General features: G+C 33.4%; 1 protein-coding gene across 1 annotated transcript; it reads left to right on the top strand.

Annotated features, from left to right (window-relative positions):
- The first annotated feature begins 2,489 nt into the window (after positions 1–2,489).
- On the top strand, positions 2,490–8,377 carry LOC131066041 (ricin B-like lectin R40C1). The gene is made up of 11 exons (XM_058000717.2): positions 2,490–2,641; positions 2,859–3,063; positions 3,501–3,623; positions 3,728–3,959; positions 4,895–5,067; positions 5,165–5,287; positions 5,609–5,837; positions 6,596–6,768; positions 6,865–6,987; positions 7,689–7,917; positions 8,132–8,377. Coding segments are annotated over exons 2-11 (1,602 nt in total). The 5' UTR covers positions 2,490–2,641; positions 2,859–2,868; the 3' UTR covers positions 8,134–8,377.
- The last annotated feature ends 2,454 nt before the right edge of the window (positions 8,378–10,831 follow it).

Below are 10,831 nucleotides of genomic sequence, written 5' to 3'. Positions count from 1 at the left end.
CGCATTACAAGGCTATTTAGAATTTGGGATAGGTTGTTGGTTGGTGTAGGAAGGACCCCCATCAATGGTCACTAGGTGGGTCGGAGAAGACTCGATAAGAGTTGGTCCAGATTCTTGCTTCTTGTGGGTGCAATTCTTTGTCAAGGAAGGACATTTTGGCTTAGGGTAGGGAATCAACAGGTAAGTACAGTGGTTGCAGGGTATTTAAAGCTTGATAGGGAGTTGTGTGGAAGTTCCTTGGTGAAACAGGTGTGAAACAAGTTTTCTTGGCCTAAATGCAATTTTTTGATGTGGTTGGTGGTTCAGAATAGATGTGTTACTTGGGATAATTTTTGTAAATGGGGATTTTATGGTCCTGCTATGTGTGTGTTGTGTTGTCAAAGTGAAGAAAACATTTACCTTTTATTTTAGTCTTCCTTCTCTAGGGAGATTTGGCACCTGTGGTGGGGAGTTTGGAATCAAGCTTGCCACCATGTCTCCTCATTGGCTAAGTTTAGGACCGCTGGGGTAAGCCTCTAGTTAAGACCTCTTTTCCTCAGGATATTTGTGTTCTTGGGTCCACTTTCATTATTTGGCATGTATTTGGTTGGAATGAAATTGACAACTCTTTCAAGATTTCAAATTGGTGGTTTGCCATCTATGGTAGAAAATTATTCATAGTTAATATGAGACTGTCTCAACAAAGTGTGATCTTGCTAAGGATGTTGACCTTGGAGATAGTGATATTTACAATCAATTGAATTTTCTTAGTCAAGGAGATGATCCTTCTCTTACTATAGGGTGTAGGAAGGCTACCAAGACTCAATGTAGATAACTTCAGAAGGTTGATTGAGTCGGTCGATGGCTTCCCCCTCCTCTAGGAGTTCTAAATATTAATATTGATGCTTCTTCTAGGGGGAATCCTAGTCATGTTGGTATTGGTGGTGTAGGGTGAGATAGCTTTGGTATTGTTTAGTTTATCTTCTCCACTTATAAAGGTTTTCATACTAATAATTACATTGAGGCCCTCGCCTTTTTGTATGCTTTGGACTGAAGGTTGTGTTCTTAGCTGAAGAAGAATTATTTGTGAGTCCGATTCACGAGTGGTTGTGACTCTTCTCAATGAGCAACAATTGGATGCTATTACTTGGCACTTAGATAGATTCTAAGGATGTGTAGCCTTTTAGAATCTGTTACGTTTACTTACATTTCTTGGGAGTGGAATCGAGTAGCTAACTATTTTGCCAAATGGGCTTCTAATTGTATGCAAGGTTGGAATATTGTGGATAGCAATCAATAATCTTTGGATTTGTCTCACATGTTGTAGCAATTAGTGGATGTCGATAAGGTTGTGTAATTTGTAGTCATTTGTTGGGTTGTTGGCCCTTCTTGCTATGTAATTCTCTTTGTGGTTGATAAATTATTACCCTTTTATTCAAACAAGAGGAGAGGTGTTTCCATTAAAATAGCATCCATCTATATGTGACTGAAATAGCAAAAAAACTAGAATTAAAAGGAAAACATAGAATGAAAGCTTTAAATAATATAACATTATAATTTATAATATTTATATACATCATTTTATAATATTAAATTCTTTTTAAGATCTATTGATTGACAATTTAAAGAAAATTCTTTTTTTTGGAAGCATATCTTTATCCATATCATTTTTATGTTTCAATATTGATAAAATCTTTACAATTTAAAAGACAAAAATTTAATTTAAAATAAATAGAGGACTAAAATTATGAAAAACACACAAACGTCATTTAAATTGTATTGAGTTATTATATAATTAGGATAATTCATTTATTAAAATTGTACATAAAAATATGTTAAATACATCTATCTTAAAATCACTAAGATATATTTAAGATGAACATATAATTTATTAAATTTGTAAATAAAAAATATCATAAATATATAAGATATCTATACTAGGTTTGTTTTTTCAAATATTGTGTTTGTTGTTTTTGTTGGTTATTAAATACAATATATAAAAATTATGGTTATTCACATATTCTTTAGTATAATTTAATTTAACAGTTAAAAAGTTAGTTTTCATCAACAAAAATAGATAAATATACATTTTTAAAATATAATGAAATGTAAAATTACTATTTTTTTCACACGAGATAAAAATTTATTAATTAGAAAAAAAATACAAAGAAAGGTCAATAGTCCAAAGAGAACAAAAAATAATCATTCCTATCCACCTCAACCAAATTTCCTAACAAATGAACCCACTAATGTCTTCATCTACAATATTACTATTGACTATTTTAGTATTAATACAAAAATTATTTATTATCAAAAAAATAGAAAAGGAAAACATATATATAATTTTAAACTTCAATTTGAATAGAATTATAAATTCTAAATAAATCTGAAGAATTTGTTTTTAAATTATATTTTAAAACTGCAAAGTCAAATATCTGCATTGGAACCTTAGAACCTTAGATTGGCGTATTAATCTCCATTGAAACCATGACCAGGGACCAAAACTACCATATCTCTTTCTAGTTTTTCTATATAAATCAAACCACCTACGCTGGTTGACACACAACACTCACCTGTTCTGTCTTTGAATCATCACCTACAAATCCCAATTTCTGATTTCTTACAGATACTGAATACATATTTTTTGGGGTTCTCGTCTCAGGTATCTAATTCATAAATGCTATTTCAAAAGGCGCTTCATTGATCAGGGTCTTTTCATCATGTTTATAACATCAAAAAATTTCTATGTTGGCTGCTTAAAATTCACTGTTTGTATGGATAAAAAATCATGTTTTATATTGAAATCCATTCCTTCCATGAAGTAAGAGTCAGGCTCTGTATATCATCTGACCAAAAGTATTATGGTTTGGTATTTACAGGATCAGCATAATGTTTGGACACCAACACCACCACCATGATCAGCAACAGCCAGCTCCGGCCCCTTATGGAGTTGCTCCCTATCCTCCAATCTATGTACAAGGGGACACTGTGAAAATCTACTGTGAAGCTAATCCTGATTACCATCTGGGCAACCTTAATGGTCAAGTAATCATGGCAGCTGCTAATGAGTCTGACCCAAATCAGGTTGGTTGTAGACTTGTAGTAGCATCTTAGATTATGAACATGAGTCTTCCAAAATCCATAAGAATGAGTGAAAAAGAAATGGCTTCAGCAAGAAAACTGTCTGTTTTATCTACACAAATGTAGTGGATGATATTTCTGAGTTTTATCATTAAGATGAAAGTAAAGATCATCTGGATGAAGAAAATTAATCCTCATCTAAAACATTGCTGCAAATGAACCAGACAGTGGTTCCAGAAGCTTTTTCACCTAGTATTCAAATTCTAAGATGGCTATGTATGTGGATATTAAAAGGAAGTCTTATTGACTGGTTATGGTGGTCGAGTTTTGCAGCACTTAATCATGGTTATTGCATTTGTGAGTTGAGAACTTGAGTGTGAGTTAGTATGTGGAATTTTCAAGGTGGCTGATCAATTGGGTATGATGCTTGGATTCTGCAGCAATGGATCATGGACACTTCATGGAGTGTGAGGGCCAAGGATGAAGCAGGCTTCCCTGCATTTGCCTTGATAAACAAGGCTACAGGCCAGGCTCTAAGGCATGGACGTTCACAGAGTGAAAGGGTTATGATTTTTTACACCTCTCTGTTTTAACATGGTGTTTTGAGGAATTATTAGTGTGTTTAATATTATGGGATTGAAATTGCTTTTATGCTTGCATTGTGTAGGTTACCTTGGGCCCATATCATCTCGATGATTTGAATGAGGCTGTTCTGTTTACCCAGAGTGCAGATGTGGGAAGGGGGTATCAGTGCATCAGACCTGTGAACAACATTCACTACAATCTGCAAGCCATGTTTGAAGATGATAAACATCATCATGGATTCCGCGAAGGGGTAGAGGTTGTTCTGTTCAAATGGAACGAGAAGGAGAATCAGAAATGGAAGATCAGTCCCATCTGTAAGTTCCCATGAATTTATTTTTCTTCGGCCTGCTTTAATATAAATAATTGATTTCTGTCACCTGAATGGGGTGTTTTTTAAGAGGGTTGAACATGAAGATTTGATCCGGGAATTCAGATTGACTGAGTCTCTTATATTCATAATTGTGAAGTTTCCATAGAGTACAGAGGGCCGATAATTGAGACCTTATTCAGAAATCGATATTGATTGATCCCCTGTTAGTGTTATATTTACATGGAGTTTTGAGGTCACTATGAGTATGGCATATAATTACCCCAAACCCAGATTATTTCAGTTTCATTTGCTTAAAAATGTTATGGCTCTATTAAGTTTTGGGATTAGAATGGTCTGATAATTTACATCCTTCTTTCCAAAACCCAGATGGGTTGAGCCTCTGTTAATGTGTTCGTCATGTAAAGTCTAATAATGAAGACATCAACATCAACATTGGTTGAGCCTTCTTCATAAATTAATGCATCCCCAGAGTTTTTAGCTTACAGTGGTCTAGGGCTGAATTTGCCTGAAAGTAAACTTGTTACAGAAGCGAAATTGATTTTGTCTCTATACTTCTTAAATTTGATGTTTCTTATGTTATGTTTACATTTATATTGACTGAATCTCTGTTCTAGCTTGGTCTCTGTAAATTGTGACGTATCCATGATTCCAGTGTATCAAGGGGTCTGATCAAGTAGAAATAATCACAAAACGCTAACGAGGGTTTTGTATTTTTCTATAAATGTTCTATGTTTTAATTTAGTTAAATTTGATTTTCTGTTCTTGATAAATCTGATAAAAGGTAACCTAGTCCCACAAACTGAGAATCTTGTTTATAATTAGTTGTGAATGTTATATAATTTTGGTGATTCTTTCAATCAAATCAAGATTGTTTCTTAAGGATTGGTTTTAAATTATTATTTATTGAAATGTGATAAGTGAGCTCATCTTATGGAGTGCGTGGGTATGGTTCATTATACCCTCAATTTAGTGAGGAGGAACCTCGGGGTACCACGATTAAGATTTATTGCGAAGCCAATCCAAACTTTTTCGTGGCTGCCCAAGGCCATCTTGCAGTGCTTGTTCTAGGAACCCCACATGATCCTCACCAGGTAACTTAAATTTGTAGTCATAAAATCTTCTGAAGGAATTTTCTATTAGTTTAGCTAAATGTGGCTACTTTTCTTACATCAATCTGTCTTCTGGCAGCAATGGATCAAAGTGGATTCGTGGGGTCTTAAGGTGAAGGATGAAGTTGGATTCCCAGCATTTGCATTGGTGAACAAGGCTACAAAACAAGCTCTAAAACATGGAAATAAAGAGTGGGAGCAAGTAAGACCATTTCCCTCCTCATGATTTGCATTTTCAGGGTTGAAAGTAAGCAGATAGCATGTTATTTCTACTGTGCTTTTTTTGTAAGTTTATCCAGCAGGCAGGAGTAATTTAAGGGTTACTGAGCTGCCTTAGCTTTTGGTGACGAGTACCTTTTCCTTGTGCCTTTGCTGTTAAAAAATTTCTCTACACTAACAAAATGTGGATCATCATTGATTAGTGAGCTTCACCTGCTAAAGAAAAAATTGAGAACAGAAATATCCTAGCTCTAGCTGGAGATTTGAGGATCGTGTCCTGAAATTTGTAAATGGTGTTGAGCAGATATACTTGGCAGACTACAACCACTACAAGTTGGATGAATCATTTCTGTGGACCCAAAGTGCAGATGTTGGACATGGGTACCAATGCCTTAGGCCAGTAAACAACATCCATCTCAATTTGGATGCCAAAGGAGCTGATGGTGAAACTGGTGGAATCCATAATGGAAATGAGCTCATTCTCTTCAGCTGGAATAATCAAAGCAACCAGAAATGGAAAATGCAGCCTCTTTGTAAGTAATTTAAACTCTCTTAGACGTTTATTTTTTTTAAATGACCATTTCAATAACTCAAAATGCAATTCGGGTGTCTGTTTTTCTACTACTTATTTTTTTTATTTTAAGTGTTGGGTAGACTTTTTAAGGTGATGGGTGAAACTGACAAACTTTTGACTCGGAGCTATGAACCGGTGAGGTAACAAACAAGGGATGAGGTCCTCAATTAACAGAACCAAGGCTCAAACTCACAAGCACAATAGATCAGCAAAGGCACAAGCCTGCAATCACAATGACCCAGCAAGGGTTTGAACCTTGGCGGTCACAACAATACCACCACCACTTAACCAACAAACTATTGGAAGAACCCAGTATTTTTCTACTACGTGACGTAGAGTTTTTTAAAAAAAGAATTGATGGTAATTACTATTTGTGGGATTATGGGCCACAGTTTTAACTTTTGACTAATACATTTAGTCTGTACTTTGTAATGTGTCCATGGTTACATTGTACAAAGTGGTTGTTTGATTAAGGAAAGATCATCACAGAGAGTTTTTTATCTTTTCTTTTTCTATAATTTTTGTCTTTTTAATTTATTTGAACTTGATTTTATGTTTTTGATAAATCTGATAGAGGTGACCTTGTCCCACAAACCAATAATGTGGTTTATATTTAGCTGTGTTAATGTTATATGCTCTTGGTGATTGCTCATCAATCAAATCAATATTGTTTTGTGAGGGATTGGTTTTAAATTATTAGTTTTGAATTGTGATAAGTGAGCTCATCTCATGGACCGTATGGGCATCGTTCATTATACCCTCAACATAGCGAGGAGGAAGCTTGGGGTACTGTGATCAAGATTTATTGTGAAGCCAATCCAGACTTTTTCATGGCTGCCAGAGGCCACCTTGCAGTGCTTGCTCTAGGAAGCCCTGATGATCCTCACCAGGTAACTTTCATTTGTAGTCTTAAAATCCCCTGAAGGAATTTAATACTAGTTTACCTAAATGTGGCTCCTTTTTTACATCAATGTCTCTTCTGGCAGCAATGGATCAAAGTGGATTCATGGGGTCTTAAGGTGAAGGATGAAGCTGGATTCCCAGCATTTGCATTGGTGAATAAGGCTACAAAGCAGGCTCTAAAACATGGAAATCAACAGTGGGAGCAGGTAAGATCATTTATCTTCTTGTGACTGCATTTTCAGGCATATATGAATCAAACCCACCCAAGTAAATAGGGCTGAGAGTCTGGCACATTATTTCCATTGTGCTCTTTTGGCAAGTTTCTCCAGAAAGCACTGCAGGAGTGATTTAGGGATTACTGGGGTTCTTTTGGCCTTTGACAGCGAGTGTCTATCCCATATCCCTTTGCCCCTTATGCCTTTGCTGATTAAGAATTTCCTTATCCCATATCCCTTTGTCCCTTATCCCTTTGCTGATTAAGAATTTCCTTACACACTTAAACAACGTGGATTATTATTTGATCAGTGAGCTTCATGGAAATGACTATTCAGTCTTTAGGATGTACTAATGCATAAGTTACTTGCATACACCATAACTTATACATTGGTACATCCTAATTTATGCATTGGTACATCTTAGGGGCTGGATAGTTGTTTCCAAATTTCATCTGTTAAAAATCAAATTGAGAAAGAAATTATCGCAGCTTGGCCAATCTTAAATAGTACATTCTAAGCTTTGACTTATTTAGGTGGCTCATCTGAAATCACACTAATAGATGGGTTCTACTAAAAAAAATTAATATGATTTGAGATGAGCCACTTAAACAAGTTAAAACTTCGAAAGTGTGCTGTTTAAGCCAGGAAATTTGTAGATTATGTCCCGATAATTTGTGATTGGCATTGAGCAGATATACCTGGCAGACTACAACCACTACAAGTTGGATGAGTCATTTCTGTGGACCCAAAGTGCAGATGTTGGACATGGGTACCAATGCCTTAGGCCTGCAAACAACATCCATCTCAATTTGGATGCCAAAAGAGCTGATGGTGAAACTGGTAGAATTCATCATGGAAATGAGCTCATTCTCTTTAGCTGGAATAACCAGAGCAATCAGAAATGGAAGCTGCGGGCTCTTTGTAAGTATCTCAAACTCTCATAGATTTTTCTTTTTAGAAAACAGCCATTTAAATGGCTCAAAATGCAATTTGGGTGTTTGTTTTTCTCTTACTCGATCTCCACAGGAACTGAGAGATTTGTTTTTGAATTTGATGATAATTAATATCTTTGGGACTAATTTTGACTACTGCATTTGAATTAATTTATTTTAAATGAATTATATAATGTGTACAGAGAGGAAGGGTGATTTTGGCTTGGCAAATCTAAAATAAAGGAGAAGCAGCTGTAGCAGTTTAGATTTGCATATTGTCGTCTAGCTATTTACCTTTTTTGGCTGATGATATAAAATGTGAGATCCAAAGAAGGCACTGTAGGAACTAATATGCTGGTCATGGATTCTATTTTGATTAATTTTTCAACTTTATTAATACATCTGCCAATTCTGAATCTAGATAATTAAATAGATTTCATATATTTTGGCGTCCCATAATTATATTTGAATATATTATCAGAGTTTTAAGCATTCTAATTTTTCTATGCTGATATTCAAGAAATCAACTTTTCCATGAAGAAGTGAAAATACCTCATTAACCTTATGTTTTATCAACTTAATTGAATTATTTTAAAAAGATATAATATAATTTAATAGAAATATAAACATCTAGATTTTAAAAAATAATAATAAAGTTATAATAATATAAAGAATATATTTATTAGAAGAGTTTATAATAAAAATTAAAAATTAAAAAATTAGAAGAGTTTAAAAAGTTGGTATGTTATGATATTTGTTAATTGTTTACAAATAATTATTTAAAGAAGGTAAACAAACAATATAAGTTAAAGACCCATGTTGCAACATAAGCAAAATACTATGAATATGGAAGTCTATATCCTTACTATTTCAACCAAATTTATTATTTAAAGAGCTGCTTTAAATGTATAAAACACTATCATACATATCAATCTAACATGAATTTGGATAAAATTTTAACATTTGTTAAAAAAATTAAAATTATATAATCTTTAAAAGAGTTTTGTTGAAGATACTTTGTACTTATCAACTATGAGATGTATACCTAAGCCCCTTTGATTTGATTTACTTATTTTTCCTAAGGTTACCTTTAGAATTCTAAGTTTATAAGGTTGACCATTTAGTATTTTATCCTTCTTATCCTTCCTATTTGAGATACTGGGTGGCAATTTTGATGTTTTATTTGTTTTTTTGTTTTTGTTTGTTTGTTTGTTTTGTCTTTTTATTATTGAAACAGAGTTATTATATTAAAAATCAAAATAGAGAACTACAATTTATAGTTATAGAATAATGATAGGGTTTAAGTAGTAGTGGTATGTTGCAGTTAAACGTGCTAGTTGTTTATATTAAAAAAATTATTTATGTAAATAATTGACAAGCTAGCTACAACATGCCATTTGTTTAAGCCTTTCTTAAAAAATGAATATTTTTGGGGGGTATTTGTTGTTGGCATTTCCTTTAACAACATATGACAATGCCATGGCCGATGACCTCATTAAGATCAATCCTATCACTTATACATTGTATTGTAAATTAAACCAAATTTGTAGTGATGGATTAATGTTCAATGAATTTCCTAGTGTGTACTCCCTATTTGAACTACAAAAACTAAGTTAGAACAAAAGATGAAACCTAGATGTCTAAATAAAAGTTCAGACTCAATATAGGGTGAATGGAGATAAAAAAAAAGAGAGAGAATACAAATTGAAACTAAAATGCATCAAACCTCAATGATTATTTTAGATGTGTTTTGTAATGAGGTGCGGGTTACATCATGTACCTACAAATTGCTTGATCATGTATATCTAAGGATGAAGGTTTGTTTATAATATTTTAGGTGAGAATGTAAGTGGTGGGAATTCAAACAATTGATTGAGATCAAATGAGAGAAGTGGAGAATCCTCACCAAATAAAAATTATCGATAGGAGTTATGGAGGCTTGCTAATGGATGATAATAAATCTAGCTCTTTTTATTTATTTATTATAGATAAATAGTTGTACATAAGATAAAAATGGGAAAGAATAACTAGAGATTATTATAGAATATTTTGGTTTTAATTATGTATTTGTTGATATTTTGATTTTAATTATGTATTTATTGAAGATAACTAGATAATGGAAATGAATTTTTAATTTTTTTGATTATTTAATTTATTAAAGACATAAAAAGAAAAGGATAAATCAATAACAAAGTAAGAAACATGATTTAGAAAGGGTCATGGTGATGCTAAGGAAATGATGAGAAATAAGTGTTTATATTTTGCCCCTCTTTGAAATGATTTTATAAAGTAATGAAGTTTCAAAGAAAGTAGATATAGACACTCAATGGGAAATGGTTAACATATCCCGGGCATTAGGATTTTGGTTTTAGGATAGACTAGATGATTTAGGGGTTCCCCCTTAAAAGGATAGTTGAGGTGTAAAAAACATGAATGTGCTCTCAAAATGGATGGAAGAAAGAGTGGATGGTTAGGAATAAGTAAGAAAGATAAAATTGTTGAGAGGTTTACAGATGGATGAAGGGATTGGTGATAACAAGTAGAATTAGTTAGAGGGTGGATGGTATGGATGCAAATATTGGCAATGAATGGAAGGGATAATTTTGGAGAAGAAGAATGATCCTTAAGGCATCGTGTGCATGATTTTGAGCAACGTAGGTTTGTTATAGCACATGATGGTATGCACTATGATAACTTTTTTTGCAATGTGTTATTTTGAGGAACAACCCAAAGAAAAAAGAAGTTATAAGAAGGCATTTGAAAGATGACACCATGATATAGAATGTCAATATACTATTTGTTGTAAGATGTCCCAAGGACCACAACATATATGCAAATTAAAATAAGAAGACACATAAGCAAGCAAACAAATAATAATCCAAAGAACAAATAAATTTTTTTCT

Source organism: Cryptomeria japonica, chromosome 11 (genome assembly GCF_030272615.1).
Source record: "Cryptomeria japonica chromosome 11, Sugi_1.0, whole genome shotgun sequence".
Taxonomy (NCBI): Eukaryota; Viridiplantae; Streptophyta; class Pinopsida; order Cupressales; family Cupressaceae; genus Cryptomeria; species Cryptomeria japonica.
Note: the sequence above shows the minus strand (reverse complement) of the source record. Positions and strands in the feature narration are given on the sequence as shown.

Excerpts from the sequence above, each read along its gene's own strand:
- LOC131066041 (XM_058000717.2), top strand. The coding sequence starts at position 2,869 with ATGTTTGGACACCAACACCACCACCATGATCAGCAACAGCCAGCTCCG. Across the intron at positions 3,064-3,500 it reads ATGAGTCTGACCCAAATCAG|CAATGGATCATGGACACTTC; the intron begins GTTGGTTGTAGA and ends TGGATTCTGCAG. Across the intron at positions 5,288-5,608 it reads GAAATAAAGAGTGGGAGCAA|ATATACTTGGCAGACTACAA; the intron begins GTAAGACCATTT and ends GGTGTTGAGCAG.